Source organism: Manis javanica, chromosome 9 (assembly GCF_040802235.1).
Source record: "Manis javanica isolate MJ-LG chromosome 9, MJ_LKY, whole genome shotgun sequence".
NCBI lineage: Eukaryota > Metazoa > Chordata > Mammalia > Pholidota > Manidae > Manis > Manis javanica.
The window spans coordinates 3710661-3738549 of record NC_133164.1 but is presented as its reverse complement, the minus strand read 5'-3'; the positions used below and the strand labels follow the sequence as shown (position 1 = coordinate 3738549).

At 40.1% G+C, this 27889-nt stretch overlaps 1 protein-coding gene across 7 annotated transcripts in view; it reads left to right on the top strand.

Moving 5' to 3' along the window:
• Positions 1 to 27889, top strand: part of ABHD13 (abhydrolase domain containing 13) — a 74019-nt gene that overhangs the window by 41857 nt on the left and 4273 nt on the right. Inside the window, exons 2-7 of one of the 7 annotated variants that reach the window (XM_073212371.1) lie at positions 98 to 250; positions 1048 to 1125; positions 2232 to 2729; positions 16383 to 16439; positions 26988 to 27100; positions 27186 to 27336. In XM_073212371.1, the coding sequence (XP_073068472.1) occupies positions 2261 to 2729; positions 16383 to 16439; positions 26988 to 27100; positions 27186 to 27336 (790 nt within the window). In that variant the 5' untranslated portion in view covers positions 98 to 250; positions 1048 to 1125; positions 2232 to 2260. The other 6 variants (XM_073212372.1, XM_073212370.1, XM_073212373.1 and 3 more) reach the window with 6 other exon arrangements.

Genomic DNA, 27889 nt, shown 5'->3' with positions numbered 1-27889 from the left:
TCTTATAAGACGGCTGGGCATGAAGGTCTCTGCTCAGTACAGCAACTAAGGAAGTGGTAATTCCTGAAAGCAGTCAAATTATTCCCTCTCTCTTCAGAATCTTTGCAGCAGAATACGGAGAGGAGTGGCCCCGCAGACGCAGGAGAACGCAGACCTGCAGAAAGGAGCAGAGGCTGCGAGAGTCCTGAGTGAGGGAAGAGGGATTGGTTTCCAGCACCTCCTTGAATGCTTATGTTTCTCTGGTGTTTAGGTAACAGTAACACACACACACACACACCTGAGTAAGTTTCAGTTACTGTCAGAAAGCTTTAATACAGTCCTCAAGTTAATTCTTTATCTTTATTGGAACATTATCTAGTCATCTCCCTGACTGGCCTGGAAACAAGGACTGTGTGCAAACACTTGTATTAGCTGACGTCTGACACACACAAGCTGCACATTCACTTACAGAAGAAGACTTCCCCTGAGAGCTTAGAGAACCGCTAACCTGGGGGACCAAAGTAATCACTGAAAAATCTTTTAACATGTTTAAATGTTTTAAAAGTCAGTTAGACAGTTCTTGGAATTGCAGACACCTTGGAAAAAAATAACCCCAGTAGGTAAAAACAAGTCTGAGGACATCACACTTTGTGAGACAACGAGGAAACAGGAACTGAGGACAGTGACTCTGCGACACCTGGGAAAGGTGTTTGCTGGGAAAAGCCTTGCTCATGTTACCTGGACACGTGCACAGAGATGTCTATCGTGGCACTGTTTATAATGATGAAAAATATTCAATAGAACGAATTAACAAAATATATTTCATGTGATGAATGAATGTAAATAATGAAAGAAAAATGGAAGCACCTTGAATGTAGTTTGTTCCACATTCCTGTATGCCTCACTGGGTTCTCAGGGACAGTTGTCACCCCATGTAAAAGATGAGGAAAGTGAATCACAGCGAGGTCATGTATTTGGCCCAAGGAGAGTAAGGGGTGGAGCCAGGACCCACACCTGGCTCTGGAGCCCTACCTTTGCTTACATTGTTTCTGTAACTCCTTTCTGAAGACGGCCCAGAAGTGGGTGAGATCAAGCTGATGCTATGCAGCCTTAGTGCCCAGGGGAATCGTGCCTAGCCAGCTCTTGGTGAGTACTCAGTAATCTTTGCTGACATACGAGCTCTTTCCACGAGGTGCTGGGGCAGAGCAGCCCAAAGCCAGAGCACGTCCAGGAGGCAGCGTCACAACAAGGCAGGGCTGGGGCCGCACGAGGCCAGAACTCGGCGTCTCAGACTGCCCTCGCTCTGAGTTGAGTCCGGTTGTTCTGAACACACATTAGACTGGGGCAGATCAGCCTCATGTGCCTCAGTAGATAAGCTGCTTTAGGCAGCTAATGGGGGGACAGGCATTTAGAGCTGGAGTTCAGGCCCATTCCCCTCCAAACAGTGCAGGGCTGAGTGGGGGCTGGAAGCCATCAGAGTGGGGACAGTAGAGGTGGGGCCACTCCTCAGGACCCCAAGTCCTGAGGGTGACTGAGTCCCTGGCAGCGAGTCCCAGAGGACAAAGATTACGCAGGTTTCCCTACCAAATGCATTCCCTGCAAATAAAAAGCCCACCTCCATATGGAACCCAAATAGGTCCCCACATTGGGTTGCACCCTGTTGATCACATTGCCGAGATCCCACCAGAGAAGTTCCCAGCAGATTTCCGTGCTCCCCTGGGACACTTCATCTTATTTCCTGCTTAAGGGCTGTTCATAAATCACTCTCCAGCTGAGTACGTTCAGTGCTAAAGCACTTAGCTTATCTGACCTTCGCAGTCACTACTGTTCTTGCACCAGCAGGAACGCCCCTGTTCTTGCCCCTTCCCGGGGCAGCCACGTGGCCCCACGCCGGCCAGACGCGCGGGGAGAGCTGCTCCAGCCCAGCGCAGCCCGGACCCCGCCAGGGTGCTGGTCCCGACCCGGTCCCGGAGGCTCAGCAGATTAGGGCACCCGTCTGAGCAGGAGTGTTTGGAGATGCCATTAAAATTCTTACAAAAACTGAAAGTGAAATGAGGAAGGCCGGTTGAGCAATCGAGGAGAAGGGCGAATGCCAGGAAGACCTGCTGTGCAGTAGGGCCGCCATGCGGGAGGGACGCGCAGGAGCCCTCTCCTGAGGGCGACGGCCGCGCCGGGCCCTGTGGCCCATGTGGGTCGCCCCCGGGCACAGACAACAGGAAATGACCCAGTCCCTGTGGTCACTCACTGTGCAGGCCCGGACCTTCGAAGCTCCCGGAGGGAAATGGATGGCTGCGCAGGCCGGGAGCAGGCACGCCTGCCCTCTCGCCTCCAGGCAGGAGAAGAAATGAAACTGGAGCGCGTGTCCATCCTCCCGCGCAAGGAAGGGCCCCCGGTGCGGCTCCCCCAGCCCGGGAAGCTGCTGGCCGTGCCCCTGCTGCTGGCCCTGCTGTCCTGCGGCCTCACGGCGCTGTCCTTCTACCGCGTGGCCGCCCTGCAAGCTGAGCTGGGCAGCCTCCGGGCCGAGCTGCGTGAGCGCCGCGAGGAGCCGCGGCCATTGCGCGCGGCCTCCGCGGCCCCCAACGGGAGCTGGCGCGGCTGCAGCCCCGGGCGCACCGCTCGGCCGCAGGGGCCTCTGCAGCGGCGTGCGCCCTTCTCCTCGCAGGGCGTCTCTGCACCTCCAGCCCCCGGAGGCGGCCACCCCAGGCGAAGCCTCAGGAGCAAGCGTGCCACCCCGGGTCCGGAAGGGACAGGTAGGTCTCGGGAGCAGGTGTGGAGAGCACGCGGCCGGGGGCCCGAGCTGACATAACCTAGGGACTGTGACACACGTGGCTAGAGGGCAAAGCCGAGCACTGGCAGGATCAATAGCCTGCAGATGCGTTTGCCCTTCGAGGAGCAGAGACCTGGAGCCATGCCTTCAGCGGAGAGGAGGGAAAGGGGCATATACAGTTCCTCAAGTAGCTCATTCCTGTGTCAGACGCACTGTCCGTACCCCCAGAAAACAGCACCACATGCTACTGCAGAATTGGATAGAATTGGATTTTACTCCCTGAGTCAGAGGAGGTCAGCTAACGATGGCCATTTCCAGATGGTGCATTGCAGGCTTGATGCCAACTGAATGTCCGGTGTGGGGGGTGGGGGGGGCTCTTTGTCTCTGCTTTTAAATATAAGTGGGAGCAGGTGTGCATATGGGCTTTATTTTGTTTCTTGTTTTAAAAAGAGTTTATCTTACACACACACTGGTGTTAAAGCCTTTCTTCCAGGTATGCTCTCTTGGGAGAGCCACACATTCATCACCTTCTTGTAATAGTTCTTTAGTGATTTCTGTCTTTCTGCGTGTTCCACTTGTTCCACAGTTTTACAGATTCCTCAAACCTCAGATTTGGTGGGGCTTCCCAAAATGCTCAATTCCTCTTCCTGCACTTCAAAATTGAAAAGAGCATTTGCATTGCACTTATTAATATTACAATTTTGCAAATCCTTGATATTATTTCCCTGTTCTATTGAAAGCATGTTATTTATGCACCTGGACTATGCCAGGCAGGCATGTACTAGGCGAGGTATTGTCCCACCTACTGTTTCCTTTATCTTCACTGTGACAGGGAGGTAAACAGAACAGCCATAATTACTTACAAATATTTGCATTTCTGCAGGAAGTGTGGGACATACAGACTAGGTGTTTCTCTGTCAGACACATGCACACATACTACATACTCTGTAAAACTAGTTTTTACTAAATGCCTTACTCATAGAAATTTTATAAAACCATTATTTCTGTGTATCTGGTTATCATATATTTGAGCCAGTCATCAGAAAAAAAATACATTTAAACATTTTTAAATGAGGAAACACTCAAATTTTTACTATACTTTAACACACCAGTTATTTTCAAATTGAAAAAATAGAACTTACATACTCTGGTATTTTCTTGTGTCCACTTATCATTATAAAACAAGCATTTTCCCTGTTTCCAAATAATTCCTACCCATCTATATTAGTTTATTTGTTATCATACAAGTATTTAACATGATCACTTCCAATTTGTTTTTACTATTGTGAACATGCCAACATCTGTGTTCAGATCTCATTTGTTTCTGGGAATTATATGTTCAATATAAGTTCCATAGATGGACTATCTGAGCTAAAGACGATGAGCACCTCTATCACCCCTGCCCCCTATTGCCATGTTGTTTTCAAAATGAGTTATAAACATATGCAATCAGAAATGCCAGTGCAAATTCTTCACATTCTTAATAGCAGTTTGCTTTTAAAATTTATTTTGGCTAATTTAATATTTGTTAAACAGTATCTCAAGTTTAATTTGTTGCTTGCTTACAAATAAGAATTTCTGCATATTTGATAACTTCTAATTTTAACTTCTGCTAATTTTTAGTAACTTCCTTCATTTATACTATTTTTTTATAATTTTGAATAAATTCTGTATTAGACATATAATTGTTCATCCAAACTGTGATGTAAATATTTTCACAGTATCTTGTTACTTTAACTTGCACAGAGATTTTGATCTGCATATTTTAATGTGATAAACATTTCCTTTTGATTTTCTCTAATATATCAAAGTCAAAAATATATTTATTCATCATCTCTTAAATAGTCTCTGCTACTTTGACTTTTTTATGATCTAGTGTTTTAATTCGGTATTTAACTCATTAATCCTTCTGGTGTTTATTTTGGTAGATCATGTTATGCTTACTTTAACTTATCCTTTCTTCTTGTATTTTTTCCTTCAAAACTGCTGCTAAATAGCTCAACCAAATTTATTAGGTGATTCTTTTTAACTTGTTTGCATTGGATGTTTACTGTTTTATATTAAGTTCCTTATATATGCTTGAATCTATTTTGAGACACTTTTTTTCATTGATTTATTTTTCTATTCATCTGTATTAACATAAACATTTTAATTAACTTTGTAATAAAATGAGTTCAGTGTCTAGTAGGGTCAGTTTTATTCAACCTCTGCTAGTACCCTCCTGCATCTAAATATAGTTTTACAAGTAAATCTTAACTTTACTGTCCCATAGAGGGTAGAGGCTCATTGCAGCAGATTTAACTGAATGAGTCCCACTTCCCCGAACTATCTTCTAGTAATATTTTACAATTTCCTCCCATGTGCAAACTTTTACATATTTGTGTTTTTATGGCATCCAAAAATTGTATACATATGAAGCAAATTCCCCAAATCATTTGCAATTTTAGAAAGTTTGGAGAATAACAGAAAATTCTAACAAAGTGAATCAAAATTTACCGTTTCCACAGCCCAGAGGTAATCACTATTGTCAATACATGGTTTGTCTCAGATTTTTATAAATCTGGATATAGAGTATTATGTATATATCCAGATTTTTATGTATATATATATATATATATAGTACATAGTTCATATGTAATTCTGTATGTCTCACTCTATATATATGCTCATAACATTCACAGAGCCCATATGGGAGGTTTGAAGATAAAAACCATAGTTAGTGAAATTGTCTCCATTGTTGTTTTAGACACTATCCTTTTGTGCAGGAAAAATTGATCTTGTTTAGCACTAGTTCAAAACTAATGTATACATATCCAAGGAACATGCCTGCAACTCCATGATTTTTTTTTTCCTGTTTTGTCGGCCCTGTTTTTGGAGTTGAGAAAATTCTATGTATTTTAAATCTATGCATCTTTCTTTTTTTTTTGTTTCCATTCTAGTCATTCTGATTTTAAGTAAAACTCAAGAGCCTTAGATTTTCCCTTTTCCTTTCAAAGTGTGTATGTTCTTCATTATTAATGTTCTGTATATATACATGTTTTAGAACAATTGACTTTCTGCTGGAATTTTGAAAAGTGTAACTCTGAAGAAGAAAAGGAATTTTAACACTGTTAAATTTATGTATTCAAGAATGCTTAATATCTCTCTGTTGACTATCAAATTTTAAATTTCCCAATTACACATAATTTTCCTGATATAATTTTCACTATTCTTTCACAGTTAATTAAAAAGTTTTGTTGCTATTTTCAAATAGCTTGTTTTGAAATAGCATTTTCGAATAGCTTGTTAAACTGTAAGAAAATGTCATTTTCAATAAATGATACAACATTTGATATCATGCTTGTTTTTAAGACACACAGACATACCTAGTGGACTTATACTTAACAGAATTTAATATTATTTTAGATTTTTGTCTAGAATATACTCTGCTTTCTAAATACACTCCTCAGTATCAGTGTGCCGTCATTTTATCTCTGTCAGAAGGTTCGTAGCTAAATATTGCTGAATTATGCAGTGGGGCAGAATGTCACCCATTCTTATTTTTCTATGAACTCACCCAAATTTCACCAGGCACTTCAGTTTTGTTGTGTGTGTATTTAACCTGTAAATAAATTCCAGCATGTGGGCTGCAAAGCCCGCCCTCCAGCACACAGCAAGCCCCCGACCGCATCAGTGTTGGGTACCTATGTCACCCAGGAAGGCTGTTGTCTTTTCATTCGCATATGTCCTGTCTAGTTGTACAGAGACTTTTGTGGTCTGGGTCTTAACTTCTTTTGTACATTTACAAGGATATGTGCACACAGTAGGTATTCCTTTCATTGTTCTGGATCAATTTTGGGCTCAGGGGAAGCAAGATAGAATGATTTGGCATCACTTGCGACGGGGGTTCCCACATTTCTTCACTGACTTGTCAGGTCTTGATCAGAAGCCGTCTTATGAAATGATTTGATATTTAACACAACTGATTAACCAAAGACTGACCCTGAGCACCGGGCTAGAGTCATGGGGAGCTTGGGAGGCCCTTGCCTAGAACCCTCTTTGTTCACCAGGCAGAGGCACAATTTGGGCTTGTGAGTCATAAAGAAACTCCCATATTCAGGGATCTCTTAACTACGATTTCATGGATGTCTGGTTCTACTTAATGTTCCTCGTTCTAATTGGAGTATGATTTACATAAGGAAAAGGGCACATATCTTAAGGACACAGCTTGGTGAGTATTCACAGGCTGAGTGGCTGTAGTGAAGGGGCAGATGTCACCACCATCCGCGTGCCTGCTGGGCACCCCTTCCAGTCCCCCCAGGGGTGGACGCTGCTTTTACATATTTTAAAATTTGGCACTTTGGGTCCATTTTTGTTTTTCTTAATAAGGCTGTGCTTCACATAAGAGTCTCATTAAGTTTCATATGTTTCATAAGATAATTTCTGATTATAATATAACAAACAGAAATGTGGGGAAATCCAGGATCAAAGCATTGCCAAATGGCTCATATTAGCAAAAAATTCACTGTTAAGACCCTAAGTGTTTTTGGGGAAATTTCCAATGGAAAAGAAAACCTGAAAACTAAAATCATATAGCTTTGAAAATATCACACAAAAAATTTCTTCACAGATGGAATCGTGATGACCCATGTTTTGAACCCTCATGTAATTGTAAGTCTGTTCATTTAAAGAACCTAAACATAAGCATCTTCAGAATCCATCAAGAAAACTAATTATTTCAAATGGATTCCTACTGAAATAAAAGTTTATTAATAAAATCAGATGACCTTTGTACTGTCTCTTACTGTCTCTCTTGTTATTTAGTAGAAGTTTAAAAGTTTTCAGAAATCCATATATCTTAGGTTATTGAACGACAGAATTATTTTTTTATTAATAATATTTATTGTACTTGTCTCAATTATAATAGTAAAATAGTGATGAGAATATGAACAATTCAAAGAAATGTAAAAACAAGAGGGTAAAAGAATTACCCATATTTTGCCTTCTAAACATTGTTACAGTTTCACCAATCTAAGTTGTTTTTCTCCATTTTTACATACACTTTTTGGTTTGGAATTAAGAAAGGCTGCAAAGATAACGCAGAGTCACCATCTGCCCCTCATCCAGTTTCCTCTAGTGTTAATGTCTTACATTACCTGGCTGACTTTGTCATAAGTAAGAGCCCATCGTTAGGACTTAACTTATAACTGAGCTCCAGACTAGATCTGAATTCCAGCAGTTCTTCCACTAATGCTCCTCCTGTGATCCAGGGACCATCCAGGACACCACATTGCATTTAACATTTTCTAAACCCCAGAGCTTTGACTGTAATGCACATAAATTAACACCTAATGTTGTAACTTAAGTATTTCCCTGGGATAAACATATTTTAGTTGTTAAAAGTAAAAACATCAGTACTATTTTTGAGTCGTCTTCCTTGAAATCCATAGTCCATCTTCTTTGCAAGGAAAGGTGGGGTGTCTGAGGGGTCTGCAACATCCAGTCTTTGTTTCGCAGATATTTCTGGCTCAGTTGTATCTTGCAAGGCTGTTAAATGAGTGTTGAAAGCATGCAGTGTAGAATCCAACCACTCAGTTTGTACCAAAATTAGGCTGACGAGCCTCTTACCCAGTAAGGGTGTGTTCCTTCCTAGAACAGAAACAGCTGGCCGCTGTCATGGTGATCTTTGACCAGAATCTTCCCTGAGTGTTATTTTTCTTTCCATGGCTTCAATAGTGAGAGACTTTTTTTTACAGTGTTGCAAGAGCTGGCTTCTGTTCAATTTCCAAAAAAAATATCTAAAATGAAAATAGTGACCTCACAACTAAATCTTTGAACCCTGTTCTTGTCAAGTTTAAAGTTTCGGGAAACAGAAGACCCAGAAAACAAGTCAAGCAATGCAGACAACAGCGATCTGCATCCTCCACCGCCTCCACCGCCTGCGCGTTTCCGAGCACTGTTTTAGTCGTTGGGTGTTCATCAGAGAACAAAACAGATAAAAGTTTCCTACCCATAAGTTTCATTACAGTGAGGTACAAACACACAGAACATAATCAATAAACATAATTAACGAGAAAATCATAACACTAGAAAATGGCAAGTATGTTGAAAAAGTGAAATATTTAAGGCAGGGTTTAGAGAATCAGCAGTGTGTGACGGTGGAGAAGGGGAAGAGGATGTGTTCCTATTTTAATTGCGGATGCCAGGCCAAGTCTATCTTCTCCTTGAAGGTACAATAATTCTTAGCATTTTCAACTTTAAAAAGAAGTTGCAGATATGGGTAGATACCGAAAAACTAAATTCATAATGTTGAGGGATGTGTTGTTCTCATTAGTAATCCCATAGGAATGGATAAAATTAGTTTCATTGTTTAATTATTACTTTTATAGGTCAAGTTCTACCTAAAAGAACTTTGTTGGGTTGAGATTCTTTTAAAGGGTATTCCCATTTCCAGAGAGTTAAAGAAACAGGTTTTCCTCAAAATAGAGGAAACACCCAGTCTGCAAAGTGCTGAGAAAGGCCTACAGATTATGCAGAAAAGAGGAAAGAAGCGAAGTTGTGGGTGTGTTCCATGTGCAAGCTCTGTGTTAGGCCCTGTGGGTCCGTGGTACCATTTTTCCTCTCACTGACCCTGTGAGGTTGGCATTATTGTCTTCATTTTACAATAATTCAATTTCAACGCAATTCCCATAATTCAGTACAATTTCAATAATTCAATAGTTCAATACATCTCCTCTTCCCATCAAGCTAAATATTTAGTGGGGGAAAGTAAAGAAAATTGATGTAAATTTTTTAATAATCTAAAATAACGCTAAAATAAACAAACTGTTCAGCTCTCACAAATCATGTGTAAATTATGACTTCCACCAATTCTCATCGTATGAAGTAGATATTGTTATTCCCATTATACAGATAAGAAAAAATATTTCAAAATTCAGTGTCAATCTCATGATTACACAGCTAATTGGTTTGAGAACTAAGGTTTGAATTCATTATCTAGTGACTATAAATTCTGAGTTCTTTTTCATTATGCAAGCTGTATGTACTTACTGGTTAAGTGAGACACCAGATTTGAGAAAAATTAGTGGGTTCTAGAGAAGAGTAGAGTATTGTTAATATCAGTACCAACAAGAGCGTCTTCTTGTTATGGAATCATAGAATGGTAGTGGTAGAGATCAGACAGAGATTTTCTAGACCATGTGGAGAAGAGCCGCGCTGGGGTTTGAAGACTGAATCAATTTGGGTAAGAGGAAAGGGTCTCCCAAGTTATGGGAAGAGTAATAAAATAGTTAAAAAAAAATATTTTAGTGGCAGAAGAGGCACATCTCATGCCAACACCTTGACCTTATTATCCCTTTACTCACTGCATATTCGGATTTTTGCAAGTGTTTATTGACTGAAGTGTTTTTACAGGTTCCACCTTTCTTTTCCTCCTCTTTCTCCTACGTCTAGACTGTTTGTGGTAGACGAGAAGCTGGAAAGAACAACTTGGATAGCTTCTGATTCCAGCGGTGAAGCCCCACTTCAGGTCATCCTTTTTCACTTGTATCTGCTGCTCTGGAGCTGCTTCTGGGAATAGAGAGTAAGAAGTTTTAGGGAAATAGGACACAGCCATTTAACTTTTTAAGATATTACAGTATGCTACAGTGCAATGGTTGAAGATTTTAAAACTTAGCATTGAGGATTGTTACGGAAAATGTTTTCCTTATACCCATGGGCCCAAAGCTTTACTGTTATAGGGTCCAGATAACAAGGCAACAGGATTTTTTAAACAACATTAATCTCATTTGTGTTCGCATGTATCATAAAGTTGGACATGAGGATGATGTTTTTAAAAATTATTTGAAGAAGTTGGATGTTGCGATGACGTCTATTTTCTTTTCAAAATTGTTGCGCAGATTTATTTTTCAGTCAGCTAAAAACCATGCACTGTGCATATTTGTAAATGGTGGTGCTCACTACTGAGTGACTCAGTCTAGGGAGAGAGATGGTTCCAGAAACAATCAGTATGTGAGGTGTGATGTTATTTTAATAGGTGTATACAAAGTTTAGTAGGATCAACTATTTAGCTAAAAGAATCAGGGAAAGAGTTCATATTTGACCTGAGCCCTGAAGGAAGAATGGGGTTTCAGCAGATGAGAAGGTGATTCACAGTTAGGGAACCATAGATGACCCCATCATGGAAGCGTGGAGATGGCCTCCTGTTCTCAGGTGTGTTTAAGTAGAGGTCATGTGGCTGTGAAGCTAAGTTGGTGTTTGTGTGCAAGGGAAACCCACTCAAGGTATTACACACTTTAGGAGGACGAGGCAGAATTTTCATTTAGGAAGGTTATTCTGAAGGAAATGCAAATGACAGACAAGCAGAACAGAGAAGAGTCACAACTTAGTAGGCTGACGTGATTGTCAGGAACGGTGAGGGTAATGATCTGAGCCTAGGCTACCGTGCTCCCCATCTTTGTGTGTTCTCCTCTCTCTCTCTCTCTCTTTCTCTCTCTCTCTCTCTCTCTCTCTCTCTCTCTCTCTCTCTTCCTCTCCCTCTCCCTCTCCCTCTCTCCCTCTCTCTCTCCCTCTCCCTCTCCCTCTCCCTCTCCCTCTCCCTCTCTCTCTCTCTTTCTCTCTCTCTCTCTCTCTCCTCTTCCCTCAGCCATCCTTGTTCTGTTCTGCCAACATCAGCCTTTGTGTGGACTTAGGTCTGTTCATTTTGCCTGGAGTGTTCCTATCCCCTTCTTGCTTCTGATCTCTGTCTAAATGTCACCATTCAGAGAAGCCTTCCCGGTCGATCAGACATCTGTGTCTCTCTTACAGTTGCCGCTTTTGTTCTGTTTTTGGGAGATTGGTTCCCTCTTTTTTGCCATCCCTTGCACAGCACATGACATAAACTCAGTGCTCAGTTAAATTGTTGAATGAGATGAATGAGAGATGGAATCTAAATTAAGCAAAAGTTAAGAATTCAAACCAATAGTATTTGATTATTAGTTGGATTTCAAAATTGAGTAGGAAGGGATCAGCCATGTTTATAATATTTCTAGCTTGGGCAACTTGGAGGATAGTTACACACCCACTAAGAGAGAAAAATAGACAAGAAATAAGAGGCACGTGTCATGCGAGGAAGGTAAATGGCCTTGGGGTGTGTAGAATCTGCGATAGCAGCATGCAGATGAAAATGCCCCACGGGAGGCTGAAGATGTAACGATGAATTGTGTAATTTGTTGGTAGCTTTCTCCAGAGAAGCAGATGTATTTCTATTTTTGGTTTTATGTTCCTCAACTTCAGGCATGTTTTCGTATTGTGTTATGAAGCTAATATTCTTCACTGGTGAGTTACTGATAGCCAGTGCCTTCTGAGTATACATATTAATAAAAAGAAAATGTTCTAAAATAATGCAAAGAAGTTGTGGCAGAAGGAAAAAACATATCCTGTAGAAATGATGACTCAACTATAAAATGAGCAATTTAAAATATTTAATGATGAAACATTACATAAGAATGGGGTTTTTGTTTTTTGTTTTTATTCCTATGAGGCTATGCAAAGGGCTAGCACTTCACATCTACAGTATTTCAGGCGTGAAAGATAAAACATTATGAGTGGCACATGACAATATCCAATTACTGCTTAAGACTCTTTCTCCGCACATACACACACTACACAGAAAATCTTCAATTAAAATATTTTTCTTAACTCCTATTGGCTATTTCTATTTCTCTTTTATTTTGTCAACTCCTTTCTAAACCTCCCAAAAAACCAACACCCCTTTCTCACTTCCCCAGGGCATTTTAGTGCTACCACTTTTCCAAATGCCCCAGATTTGAAAACTTACTTTTACTATTAGATTTTAATTCTCCTATAAACACATCTACTTATTAGTCACAACCTTTTAAATTCTCCCTCACAGTTTACCTTGGGTGCTCCATTTACACGATTGTGTCTGAGCCCACACCACCCTCAGAATATATTCATTACCAGTCAACAGCTGTGCCCCTACCTTCCGGCTCCCCTCAGACACATTACACGTGGACACACGCGTGTTCCTCTTGGGCACAGCGTATGTCAGGCAGGCTCCTCCCAACATTAGGAATCCCTAGGTTTTTGGGGGGTTTTTTTCTAGTAGATCAAATACATATTTCTCAATCTAGCTCTCTAGAAATTCTTTTAATACTCTCTCGGCTCCTATAGCTTTTTTAAGTACTCACCCAAAGCAAACAGCTTATTACTCACCAAATCCAACATTATAATCCAGTTTTCCTAAATTCCAGTGGAAATGTTTATCCCCAAACCGTGCTGTCTTCAATTTCTTCATAACTCTATGCCCAGCATAGTTCAGTACTTAGGCCTTTATGGGATTTCTCCTAATTAGCCTGTTCCTGCCACTGATTATTCAAAACTAGTTCAAGAAAAAATTCCACTCCTATATTTCTCATGGCTTCCACATACTGGATGATAGGGTATACAGGGATGAAAGACGGATTCCCTTCAAACACGCCACATTCTTGAAAAATGTGTGTACAGGAAATAAGAGAAGAAGAAAGAGATAAAGGAAAAATGCAGGAAGGTCATCTCACCTGCCTGAGGAGCCCAGAAGAAGCTTCTTGACTGAGATGAATGTGGAACGCAGCAAGCTCGTGGGTGTGGGCCACGCGGGCAGGGCAGCTGGCACAGGAGGCTCTGTGAGGAGTGGTTTTCATGGAGCTGTGCATCATCTGTCAAAGTTGCATTATTAGTGGCAGTTTACATGAGATTTTGCTTTGTTGAAATAATGTATAATATACAGATCCAGTGTGAAGAAGCTAAGTACCAACACAGAAAACAATGTAACTGATGTTAACAACCCCATAAGCTTTCAAATCCCTTTTCCTAAGTAAATAGTATTTGAATATCACACTTAAAAAGGTGGCTTTCAGACTCAAAACATTTTCTGAATGGAAAATACTTAAACGCTACTCCAATTGTAAAGTTGGTTGGATTTCATTATATCAACTATTGAGCGATAGCAAAATATTTTTGGTTGGATTTCATTATATCAACTATTGAGTGATAGCAAAATATTTTTGTTCCAAAAGTTCTTGTTTTAGGAATTCTCTTTTGAACTATTTTTTGTCATCAATATAATACTATGTCTTGAAATAAACTTTTCATAGTTTATTCAAAATCAAATTTATAACTCTCCGTAGTCTATTTTCTTGGAAAAGTTAGAATCCTGCCATAATGTGCTGGAATAGCCCATTGTTTTCCAACATGTAGGTTGTGGCCAAGTTTGAGTTGGGTGGTAGAGATTAAAATTCAGCTGTTTTTCTACCTGTCAGGTAGTGTCCAGGCATTGCTCACTAGGGAAACCTCTGTCTGTCTAAACCGCGAGTGTAAGTCTTCAGTTTTGGGGTGGTAGGTGGGGAAGGGTTAACTGAACTGGAGAGGAATGTGTTCCACCATTTCTTTGTTCTCTATGGGCTTTATTTGGTCTTCTTGCTGTCGCAGTTCTCCCATTAGATTCCTCCTTTGTTTGATTCAGTGCTATTGAGAACAATAATGCCAGCACTCCTACTACTAGTAGCCAAGATCCATTTTGCAATTATTATGTTCCAGGTAGAGGACTAAATGTTTCATGTGCATTATCCCTTTTAGCCTTCACACTGTGCCTGTACATGTAACGGCCAAGGAAAGATGAAAAAGTGACTTAGACTTTTGTCAACGTCCTCTTCTTTTTCTGAGGAGGAAAGATCAGAGCTTCAAATGCTGATTGACTCTTACAGCCCCCTCAGAATATGGTGCCTTAGAGGTTTGTTAGAAAAGCATGTTTAAAATTGGGTTCATGCGGCTGCTCTTGATGTCGAGTTCCTCACAAGTTAGGAGAAGGATGCTCTGTCCCCATTTCTTTCAAGCCTGCCTTACAACTCCTCTGCCTGTTACGATGCCTTCCCAGGTTGTGCGCGACAGAGGTCTGCAGTGGGGTCTGCAGAGGGATATGGTAACTGAGCCCCATTTTCCCTGCTGCACACACAGGCCCGCCCCTGATTTACAGATCAATGACAGAGCACAGAGGAGGCCCAAACATCTGCTCCTGTCTGATCAGAGTAACATACAAATGTGTTAGAAAAGTGTCACTGCTTGAAAGGACAAGCAGTTTTTAGCTTTGTTTCCACCTTTAAATGTCAGGGAAAGTTTCCCTAACAGATCACCTGTGTGATCCCGCCCTTGTACAATATTTGTTTAAGGCCCCACGTTGGCAGACTCAGAGCACCTGCCAATCATTACACCTGTTATTCCACGTTGGAAACTGTCAAAAATTTCAAATCAATCAACTGAAGCAAGAATTCTCCACAGTGTCAGGCTCTTAAAATGTGTATTTTGAGGAGCAGGTTTTTAGCTATTACTTCAACTCTGAATAAAACACTTGCTAGATAATAAAAAGCCTAAACTGATGTTTTCTTAATTTAAAGCAGGCTCACAGGTGTATGCTGCATATTTTCATAGATATTTACAGGAAAGGATGTGAACTCCACAGTCCAAGCAGGTTTATTGCTGACCCTGAGAGGGACCCCTCTGTCCTGGCCAGCAGAACAAAGGAAAAGGGGCCCCTAACAGGTCGAGAGGCTTTTTATGGCCAGGGCTTTGGCGGGCTCTTTGAGGGGAGGGGAGGGCTCAGGGGAAAGGTGGGCTGGTGGCCTGTGACATGTCCGCTGGAGAATGCTTGTGGCCTAAGTAAGATGACACCCAAGTCTCTGAGACGGCAGGTAGGCTTATTCAAAAGGCGGTCCTCAGGTCCCGATTCTATCATTTACCGCCTTGCTTCCTTTCCCTGCAGAGCGTGCCTTTATCAGGCATTTGTCTTTATTTAACAGAATATTCATTCTCTTGAATATTCTTTGTAATAGTCTGCATGTAATATGTCATGTGAATTAACTGATGCTTCCCAGAAGCTTTGCTGAATGTAGTCTCAGGGAAATCTTCCATTTTACTTTTAAAAGATGTTCTGTCTCTGTTTTTCTTTCTGGTCCAAAAAATTTTACCAGAAGCCTGACTGGCTCCAGAGTGAGACAGACCTGGTTTAAATTCTGACCCAGTCACTTTCCACTTCAGGACCTAAACAACTTCTTTACACTTTCCAAGAATTAATTTCCAGTTCATAATTTGTAGGGTTTTTATGAGGTTGCCTGGATTTATATCAGCTCAATAAATATTAGCAATTATTTTTATTTTCGGTAATGGTAGTAGGGGTAATTGCAATACAAGGGAGTCATTATTTAATGTTAGATTTTTTTTTAAAACAAACAATTATTTTAGAATCGTCCAGTAGCTTAACTGGCTCATGTATTGACGTACTTGGACCCTAAATGGCGATGGTCAGGCTTGCTTTCCCTACAGGCATAACATTTTAGGGCACGTCAGGTCACACAATAAAGAAGGTATCTTTGCTGCATTTCAACGACATGGAGTGTTTCTAAAACATGAATTCCAAGTCTGGATTATATTTCAACTACAATTTATGTTAAAAATCTGTGGGCACATTTCATAAAGTAATTTTAAGAGCCGTCTGCCAGCTGTGTGGAGAGTGTGACCGACCGGAGTTAAGGGAGGATTGGCTCGTCGCTCTGCATTCTCAGCCCTCCTAGTTCCCGTCCTACTTCAATTCACGTAACTAAAAGGATGTATTTTTGCTTTTCAGTCACTCAAGACTGCTTGCAACTGATTGCAGACAGTGACACGCCTACTATACGAAAAGGTAATAAAGCAGCCCCCCTAGTTTTCAGACTTTGGAACTCAGACTCAAGTCCAGAGTGCTTTCAAACTTATCTCAAGTCAGCTCTCTGCCCCAAAACCTCTTAGAATCAGATGTAAAATAATACATTGAACTTTATTCAGAACTGTTGGGGAATAAATACATAGGCTAATGAAATGATCTAACAAACAGAATTACCTTAGAGGTCCTAATACTTAGAAGTTTTAAATAATCAGACTATGATAAAACAAAACAATACTAAACCAAATTCAACTTTTTTTAGAAATCATTTTGACTTCTGTAATGACTCAAAATCATCTTCACAAATAATTCTATTAGATTAGATTGTAGAGATCATAATAGGATGAAGATAAAACACCATATTATAAATGTTTTCTGTGAAATTATCAATATGTATAAAAGAGGAACAAATAAATATGATGTTTTATGATAAATCTCCAATGTGAAATTATTGCTTTATATCTTACATGTAATGGTTAAGCACATACAATACTCCAGTGACCATGTGGGCCTAAGACTTGGCAGTGAGTAGAATATGTATGGCTCCCCAGTTCCACAGAATTTACCATCTGATGAGGGGGAAACGGAAAGAAAAGGCAAATGAACAAGTAAAATGTAAAATGGTAAGATCAAATTATGTGGAGAAAAATAAAGCAGGCCGGGAACAAGGGAATGTTTGGGCTGTGACCCCCAAAAGGGAGTTCAGAGCTGTCAGAGGGCTAAGCTGGGGCCAGGAATGGGGAAATGAGAATGAAGGCAGCAACGTATTTGGACCGGCCTCTGCGCTGATTCCGGGAGAGCTGTCTTGCGTCTGTATTTTTCTATGTGGCTTTAATTATCGTAAAAGTAACATAAATACTAAACTCTTTGAAAATTCTGTTATTATTTATTGCTCTACATTTTCTAAAGTCATAAGTTTGCAACTTTTCATACGCAGCAGACTGTTTCCTGAGAACTAAAATCAAACCAGAAGACCCTAAGGACCAAAGATAAAATTTTAAAAATGTAACTCAGAAAACATTTGACCCAAAACAAAAATGCAGTAAGTCACACAAGGAGATGCAGCGGCTGCTCCGCTGTGAGTGTGAATTTGCACAGAGCGCTATGATCCCCCAGGCATGGGGGCTGCCCTCCACTGACCCCAGTGCTTACCTGGGCCCTTTACCCTCTGGACCCGTGGGTGGGCCCTGTGGTGCCCACAAGCCTAGAATGGTATGTGAGTGGTAGTGCGCATGGACATATTAGCAGACATCCTGCTTTACTGTGTCCGGTACATTCTGGCATGCTGTGTTTCCATCTTCATTTGTCTCCATAGTTTTTTAATTACCTTTTAATTTTTTTTTTGACTCACCGACTGCTCAGGAATCTGCTGTTTGATTTCCACATTTTTGTCAATCTTCCAAATTTCTTACTGTACCCACTTCTAGTTTTATACCACTGTACTTGGAAAAAGGTACTTGATATGATTTCAGTCTTCTCACATTGTTAAGACTTATTTTGTGCCCCAACATTTCATCGATCCTGGAGAATTTTCCCTGTGCACTTAATGAGAATGCATATTCTGCTACCGTAGGATGGAATATCCTGGGCATGTCTGTCACGTCCGTTTGGTCTGTAGTGGTGTTCAAGTATGCTTTCCCCCCCTGATTTCCTTTTGGATTATCTATCTATTGTTTAGAGTGGGTTTTGAATTCTCCCACCGTATTGTCATATTGTCTGTTTCTTACTTTGGATCTGTTAATAGTTGCCTTGTATTGGGGATCCAGTGCTGAGTGCATACATGTTCATATGTTATATCCTGTTTTTGATTCAATCCACTTATCATCATATAATGACCTTCCTTGTCCCTTGGGACAGTTTTTGACTGAAACTCTATTTTGTCTGATATAAGAATATAGCCACTTCTTTTCTCTTTTGTTTACCACTTGCATGGAATATTGGTTTCCAGCCCTTCACTTTCAGCCTATGTATGTCCTGAAAGGTACAGGTAGTCTCCTGTGTGCAGCATATGGTTGGATTTTTTTTTTCTTTAATCCACCCAACCACTCTGTGTATTTTGATTGGGGAATGTAATCCATTTACATTTAAAGCAAACATTGATGTGAGGACTTATTATTTCCTTTTGGTTCATAGTTTTCTGTTTTGTAGTTCCTTTCTTCCTTTCTTCCTCTCTTGATATTTTCCTTGATTATTTTTGGTAGTGGTCTGTTTTGATTCCTTTCTCTTGACTGTTTGTGTGGTATGTTTGATTCTTATCTCTTTATATTTTGTGTACTTACTACAGGTTATTTATTTATGTTTACCGTGAAGCTTATGTAAAACAACTTAATTAGAATAGTCTGTGTTATGCTAACGACTTCACTTTGCTTTTATACCAAAATTACTTACTTTTCCCTCCTCCACACTTTGTTACTTAAGTAATGATTTACCTCTTTTTGTATTGTATATGTATTAACGAATTATTGTAGCTATAGTTATTTTTAATACTTTTGTTCTTTAATGTTTATACTAGAGTTGAGAATAATTTACAGCTCATCATAGCCATTTCTTTCAGGTCATTCACTGGAGAATTTTTCTTCCCTTGATCGTGTTGTGTTTTTCTGATCCCTCATGTTCCTTACAGATTTGCTTTGTTGTCTCTGTACTTGAAGCAGCAGCCTCCTCTCCCAGTCTTCAGGGACTGATTTTGACTGGGTGGCATTTTCACTGGTCAATAGTGCTCAACATTAGCCACTCTGAGGCCGGGGTCGAAGGCCTCTTTGCTTTCTTCCTTCCCTGCTAGAGGAAAACCATCATTTCTCTACATTTTGTCAGTTATAAAAAATAATGCTTGCTCTAATGGGATACTCTCCTGTTTCCTTTGTTTCTACCTATGTCAGGGGGCCAATATGTAGTTGGCAGTTGTTCAGCACTCAGTATGAGGCAAGACAGAAACAAGCCCCATAGAAGGCGCTCTGAGAGGCCCCGAGGCCAAGTACACACTCCAATCCCACCATCCTTCCATGGGACAATCACGGGCTACGCAGTCTTCTCCGTGCCGGGCTAAGCTCGTGTGGGGAGGGACTGATAAAAGCATATTGAAACTGCTCTTCTTGCTCATATAAATGTTGTGCTTCTCTAGGGTGCTTCTATTTCTTAGCTGTATTCTGAATTTCTCTTCAAGGTATTTAGGTGCAAATATTATTTTCCAATCAGTGTTTCTGTGGAGGGATGATGTGTAGCGCTTCCTACGTCACCATCTTGCTGTCATAATCCTTCATTGGAACCTGAAGTATGCCGCCTCTTTGTCGTTTTCCTACATGGTTTGAAGCAGAAATCAGCAGTTGATATTTTGAGCATCCTTTGTACTTGAGGAATTGCTGCTTTCAAGATTCTCTTTTTTGTCTTTCATCAACTTAATTGTAGTGCATCTTGGTATAGATCCCTTTGAGTTGATCCTCTTGGGATTTGTGCAGCTTCATGGATGTATAGATACATTCTTTCTTCAAAGTTGGGAAGAGTTTGGCCATTTGAAGCCATTTCTTCATATATTCTTCCTACGCCTTTTTCCTTCTCCACCGGGATTCCCATAATGCATACATCAGTTTGATGGAAGATGTCCTACGAGTGCCTTATGCTCTGTTCACTTCCTTTCATTCCTTTTTTCTTTCTGGTTCTCAGACTGTATAATTCCAGGTACCTTCAAGTGGTCTCACTTTCAACTTTGCTGATTCTGTCTTCTGCCTTTTCAGTTTGCTGTGTCACCTCACCAGAGAAGTTTTTATTTCAGCTCTTTTGCTTCTTAGCTCTACCAGTTCTGTTTAGTTCTTTTTTAAAAAAATAATTTTTTTCTCTTTACTGATAGTGCTTATGTGTTCATACACAATTCTTCTGTTTTGTTTTGTGCATGGTTCTGATCACTCATATTTAAAAGATGTAAATCTTTGTCTAGTAAGTCCAGTGTCTGGGCTTCCTCAGGAATGGTTTCTGCCAGTTTCTTGTTTTTCCATCCTGTGAATGGTCCATAATTTTCTGTTTTTATGCTTTGTATTTTTGTTTGGTATTTTCTTTGGGCAATTTGCTATGATGTAGTAACTCTGAAATCACATTTTCTCCCATCACCAGGTTTTGCTGTTGTTTATTGTGTGGACTGTGATTGTCTATTTATTTATTGAATTTTCTGAAATACTTTTGCAAATATTGTATGCCTTATTCTGTATGGTCATTGAAGTCTTTTTCTGTTATCTCTGTAGTCAATCTGGTAGAGATTTATTTATTCTAACCCTAATTCTGGCATTTACTTAAATATCAGGAACCAAAAAGAAAAGAAAACAAAAAACAGGTAAACACACAATACCCCATCATTTTTTAGCTGATTGGCTCTGAGCTGGAGCAATCCTTCAACATTTAGTCAGACTGCCTACAACTATGCCTTAGACTTCCCCTCTTGTGTTTTAGAAATACCACTTGTGGCTACCAGGCTAAAAAAAGTATAAAACTGGAGGCAAGGAAACCAGCCAGGGTGTTCCCCTTCAGTTGTTTAATCCAGAACATCAGCTAGCACTTTTAGCTTAGGGTTCTTTCAAGTCTTTTCTGAGCATGCATCCAGCTTGGGCATGAACACTGCATTAATGGTTCCTGTGTGTGTGTGGTAGCACTTCAAAGCCTGTATCGCTTTAAGTGTCTTCCTCATCAGCCTCCTCCTTCTCAGGCTTTTTGTTAGTCCGCTTTCTATACCATCTGCTAGCTCTCGTGCCAGGGGGCTACAAGTTGTGTATATCTTTAAAATGTTTGATTAACACCAGGCTGGGTTGCTGCTCTCATCTGAAGAGAACCTCCAGACCGATCAGAATGCATAGCCACCATGTTTTGAGAACCAGGTAAGTATTGTGCTCACTGGCACCAGCAAGGTGACACCTGAGCTAAGGTCACCATTGCCACGGCTGCTCCCAGCCCAGAGAATGGGGACTGGTAAGTGAGTGAGTCAAAAGAATACAATACGTTCCTACTGAGACCTAACAGCCTTTTTTCCCTTAAGCACTCTTTTGGTTGCTGTATGCTTTTACTAAATTTCATACATACAGAAATGTTGATTCTCTACATTTTGGTGGCTTAACTGATGCTTCAGTCTTATTCTTTGAGCTCTCTAGTCACTCTGACAACCGTAACTATATATTTAGACAATATCTAGTGATTGTCTACTCTGGACAATGATAAAAACTAATAAAGTTCTTCTTTGTTCTCTCCTTCCTTCCTGTCCTCCCTATTTTGGGGGTACTATATATTTCTTAATGTGTATCTTGGTACTGTTAAAATGTTTATATTTTCATTACTTGATCTGCTGACTTTATCCATTGAGCCTCAGCTGTTACAAATAATTGATACATTTACTCTAAGTATTTTTCCTCCTCTACTTGTCTATATTTGTTAATTTTGTAATTTCTACATTGTCATGGCATAAAACTGTTTTGTTCTTTTCTGTCAAACTGTTCTCTTTATTTGATTTTGTTTTGGTTTTACAGATAAATACATTTAATTGCCATTATGAGCCTTTTTGCTCTGATTTCCTTTTTGCTGAATTTCATCCTATACTAGTTTACTCAAAACAGGTTCATAAGAACAATGCTAAGTTTTTGCATTGATCAAGCTGTTTCTTTGGAGTTTTTATATTTTAAGGACAGATGGCTGGGTATGAAATTCTCAGTTTATTCTTTCTTTCTTTGAGTATCTTGTAGGAATTTCTCCAACATCTTTTGACATCATCTGTACTTCCATATGACTTACAGGAGGTAAAAAGGGAAATATGTAATTTCCATAATCATGTTGATAGTGGAGGTCTCTTATTTATTTCTGCTTTCCAAGATAATTATTTCATATAATCCATGAGATTTACTTATAACCTCACAACAGAATTTGATGCTCAATGACTCCCTTCCTCTTGAGATACATGCTTTCCTTGGTTCCTTTCTCTAACCATTTCCTACCTTTTTGGCCACTGCTTTTTAAAGTGCTTTGCAAATTACCCTTAGTATTGATGTTCTTCATGTCTCTGACATAGTCCCATTCTCTTTTCATTGCTCTTTTTTCTTTGACATTTTAAAATGCTCCTAAATTGTCACTTAACAGCTACATGCTGATGGATTAAAGGCAGGTCTTCAGACCAAATCACATTCTTGACCTCCAACTCTATATTTACCTCTGTCCACTTAACATCTCTTCCTGAGCATCTTGGTGGTATTTCAGCCTGAACTCGAGAACGCTCCATGTCTGTTCATCCTCCAGTAAGTGCGATGACTCTGTCTGTGGTTGTTTCATCCAGAATGCTGGGTGTCATTCCTGACTGCTCCCTCTAACTCAGTACATTAGTTTAAAAGAATCTATCAACTAGTCCTCATAACTATAATTTGAATTAACCTATTTTTCTCCATTCCCATCTCACCACCGCAGTCCAAACCACCATCATCTCTCACCTTGGCTGTTCTCCTTGCCTCCAGTTGTGTACTTTTTTTTAGCGTGGTAGCCACAAAGTAGTATTTCTAAAACACAGATATAATCATTTCTCTCCACTGCTCATGGCCCTGCAGGCACCTGCCATTGCCCTTCAGAGAGCTCAGCTCCCGTGGCCCTGCCCGGCTGGCTTCTGTTTCGAGTTAATTTTCCTCACCTACCTCATCTACAGAGCCAAGCATATCAGTATTGTGGATTTCTACGCCAAACTATATTTGTTTTATACAAAAAATCCCACTGTTTCTTTAATTTATTTACTCAATCTGTGAAACATTATTATCAATATCTTCATCCTTAAAACTATTTCCAGTAGCTTTAAAATAGTGAAAGAGAAAATCAAAAGAAGTAACTGAGTACCATAGCTATGATTGATAGCTGCTCTCTGTAGCATTTATTTTCAGATGCTAAGGAAGGTAACACTGGGAGCATAAAAATTTGGGCAGAAATTCCCTATTCATAAAATAGAATAAAAAATACTAATGAAATATATCTGTTTATTTGTTAAAACTTTATCAACCTGAAATTTATCTATAACTCATATATGTCAGAACAGGAGAGATCTACTCTTTTAAGAGCAGAGATTTTCAGGAACACATGTAAATTATCTTCACATATTAATACTGGCATTATTTTCATTTAATTTCACATATTCAATGACATATTAATTTTGTTCAGTTTTCAAAAACATTTAAACACATCATGTATTTAAAGTTGGGTGGAGCTGGGAAGTTCCAGCTTATATCCCAAGACACATTTGTATTATAGTAGTTGACTAACAAAAATAAGCTTTGACACTTCCAAGTTCTCACATATCTACTGTAAAGCCTGATGCATGCTAGCTTAGAAAAGCATTCTACAGAAAAGGCATTTCATGAATATTTTCTTGTTAGCATTTATCTGTAGTCTAACTAGCATGTTAAAAATCTAAGTATGTTTTAAGAAGTAGAAACATGTTTCAGTATTTATACTGAAGTTTGTAATTACTATAGTTTTTGAATTTATTGCTTAGGCTGCTTTCTTAAGGATTTATAATTCATTCAGCAGCACATATTTATTGAGTGCATACTATGTGGTAGGCCCTGTTATTGGCATTTGGGTTTAATGTAGTATAATCTTGGCCTTATGGAGTATAATCTGTATGTATATTTATGTGATTGTGTGTGCAGTGGGGGAGAAATACAGACATTATATAAGAACTAGTAAGTATGTATTCTCTATATATAAGTTAATAAGAATCCCTGAAAAGTGTGATAAAATGCCCAAAGAAAATATCAAGAGAAAAATAAGAATATAAACCTAATAACTACTTATTTTTCTTTCTATTCTGACAATATAGCAGTGGAATTCAGTGAGAACTGGTGCATTAATTTATAGATAAAAGTATAGTGTAAAGAAATAGGAAACCAATTTAAGATATTGCAAAAATGATTTTTTTTTCAGTAAATAAATATCTCTAGCCAGACTGAAAACAAGTAGTTTTAGAAATATGTGTTTCACTTCAATTCAAAAGGACACTACATCTGTGATGGAGGGTGTATCTCCAGAAGGAAGGAGGTTCCCCACCTGGGGCAAGTTCCCAATAAATCTGATAAATCCGAAGGAGGACACTGGGAAGGGCATTTTGGGAGGAAGGATTTTTATTTCTCAAAGCTCACTCGGGTTTGCTGGGCAGATCCAGCAAGTCTGTCCCCTCCGGACGTTGCATGAGCTCTCCTTCCCCACCTGCCCCTCCCAGGGAAACTCCATGGGCAGGTCCCTAGTGACGGGCAAACACCAGACCAATTGATACCAGGAACAGAGGGGAGAAGAGAATGGCCGCTTTCTCTCCACCCCTTGCTCCAGACGGACCAGAGACCCTACAGTGGTAAACATCCATTGGTATGTACATGGACTAAGGCCAGATAGGAAATTCTAAATATTCTGGGTGAAAACTTGCATTTACCTGACACAGAGTATTTCATTTCCCAAAGCTTTAGTAAACAGGTGTAATATGCTTTTAAAAAATAATCAAATCCTTGAGAGTAATTGATAGTACACTCCATTTTGAATTATTTACAGTTGACTATGTTTGCAATGGAAATTAGCTCCTACAGTAAATACTTGCTGCACATTTGCTGTAGGCCAGTCATCATTTAGGTCCTGGGGAAATAGCAAGGACCAAACATAGGCAGTCCCTGATCTCAGAGAAATTGGAATCCAAGATGTGTATCATTGTGAAGGAAAAAAAATAGCCCTTTGGTTGGACAATCAAGTAAGTATCACTACAACCAGGAAAGCCATCGTCTTCAGAGTCATCAGGGTATGTTTTACAATAATAACAACCATGCTATTATATCCTCCTTGTATTTTCATCACTCTACATTTAAAAATGGGTATTTGGGCACATGAATGCATTAAACAAAATTTAAAACTACATCATTATTAATCTCTTCACTGAACTGATGTATACACGCAGGCGCTGATGAGTTGGCCTCTGCTGCTTGTTAACTGAGGTCTTTTCTTCGTGAACTGTCATCATTCAGCGCAACACCACGGCTGGCTTTCATTTAAGGAAAAGGATTCTTAGAGACCTTGTTTGGGATCTACAAATGGGGGGTCAGGCTGCCCTATCTGGGGGGATTCACTCCGTATGGAAACAGGACCATTTAGTGGGTAACCAGAGCCAGGGTTGAGGAATCTGTTATCTCTCCTCGTCCTCCTGTCTCGCTTCCCCCTTTGCCATGGTCTTGGAAACGTGGGGGGCTGCCTTCTGGAATTCTTCCATTTTAACTTGAATTCACAGTGTTTGAACAAGTCCAGTTCTTAATGCCTCAGAAATATTCAGAACACATGTGGCTCTTGTTTTATATTCTTCCCTCATGAGTCCTCTTTAGGAAAAGTTCAAATATGATGAGGGCACTGTGTGAATTGGGCGCAGGCACTTAGCAGTTGCATGCATGAATAGGAAACCTTCAGTCACCGTATAAAGCCCCAGGGAGACTTTCCTTTAAACTCAAATCTAGGACAAATTTTTCCTTACTTGAGTTTCTACCATGTTGTCTGTGGGCTCTGAATTTTATTCTTGACTTGTTTTCCCCTTTTGTTGTGACTAAGGTGAAGCTTGGGGACACACATGGTCCAACAATAGCAATTATTTAGGAACATTTTTTGTGTGATTTTAGACAGTTTCATTTAATCCTTCCCTCTTTATATTACCATTTCTCTAGTCTTCTTTTCACTTATTTTATCTATATCCCCTACATTTCCTAATCTAGCCTTAAGGTTCACCCTTTACTCCAATATTTACATAAGCTAAGGGTAAGAGATCTGGTGGATTTACAGGGGAATTCTAGGGGTGTTTACACTCCCAATGGTGCTGATGGCCAAGGGCACAGCCCCAGGCCTGCTCACTCCCCACAGTTGGCTTCCCTGTGTCCCCTCCTCCACCTCTGGGCCCAGTGGGTTCCCTGTCACTCCCCAAGTGAGCTTTGAGGGGTAGTGAGGGAGTCTCAGTGTATGGAACAGACACTACTTCCACCTGAATATTCCAGAACATCCTCACAAAGTGCCGTGACCTTGTTCGGATCATGTTGCTCTGACCTTTCTAGCTCCTAAGCCCTGTTGCGTTGCTGCCCTGGGGGGGCGGCTTGCTTCCTCCTGACACCCTTGGCTAAATTCTCTACATACTGACTCCCTCCTCTCTGAGAACTGAAGAAAATGGGAAAATCTTTATTATTGTGTTATTCAGAGACATTTCATCCTTTCTTTGCCTCAAACTCTCCCATCTAGACCAGTTTTTACTGTGAAAATTTCTGAAATACAGAAGAATAAAAAAACAACAACAGATATTTGGTATGAAGTATTTGCTCTCAAGTTCCTGTATCTGATAGTCACCTGGGTGAATATGTAAAGTGAGGGCTGACACACCAAAGGAGAACTTTCTTCTTTTCCTCTTTTTTTTAAAGATGAAATTCTCCTCTAAGTTTCAGACTTAGCTCAATAACTACGAGGAGGTGAAAAACTGCTCTTCTGTTTCTTTCCTTATGAATCATTCTCGCCATGTAGGAGCGTACACATTTGTCCCGTGGCTGCTCAGCTTTAAAAGAGGAAGAGCCCTAGAAGAAAAAGAAAATAAAATATTGGTCAAAGAAACCGGTTACTTCTTCATATATGGTCAGGTAGGTTCAGTGCGAATTCTGCTGTCACTGTCTACGCCTCCCATTTTGTGCACACTTCTGACAAAGTTCTGTGTTTGTTTCTCAGGTTTTATACACCGATAACACCTTTGCCATGGGGCACCTGATACAGCGTAAGAAAGTCCATGTCTTTGGGGACGAGCTGAGTCTGGTGACTTTGTTCCGATGTATTCAAAACATGCCTGAAACATTACCCAATAATTCCTGTTATTCAGCTGGTAAATAACTTTATATAAATACAAAGACAATTTCTCAATATGCTGTGTGGTTTGTATTATCTTGATGATAAGCTAGTCCATTTTAATTGAATCGGATAAAATGATTACCAAAGACTTGTTGTTTTATGTACATTTAGAAAGGGCAGTAAGTTCATAACAATGCACACGGAGAACAATTTTACGCTGTATTTTTGTCAACCTGAAATAACAATACAATATTAATAGAATAGAAGAATAATTGCCATGTGCCCGGCACCCTTGTTGGCCCTTGACCTGTGCGCTTTCATGTAAACCTCCGCGTTAAAGGGAGGTGGAATCTGAGACAGTGAGGAAACGCACCTGTCCGAGGTTGCACAGACCCTAAATTCCAGGACTTGGTTGGACCAGCCAGTCTGACCCCAGAGTGTGAGGCACCAAAGGTCTTTCAGAGAAGCTACGGAAGGAACGCACTTGGCTGGCACGAAACTCAGACCAAGTTGTACAGTGGCTTCTCCTGCTTTCCTAAAGGTGACATTTGCCACCCAGGAACACAGGTGACTTTGGGATTGAAATG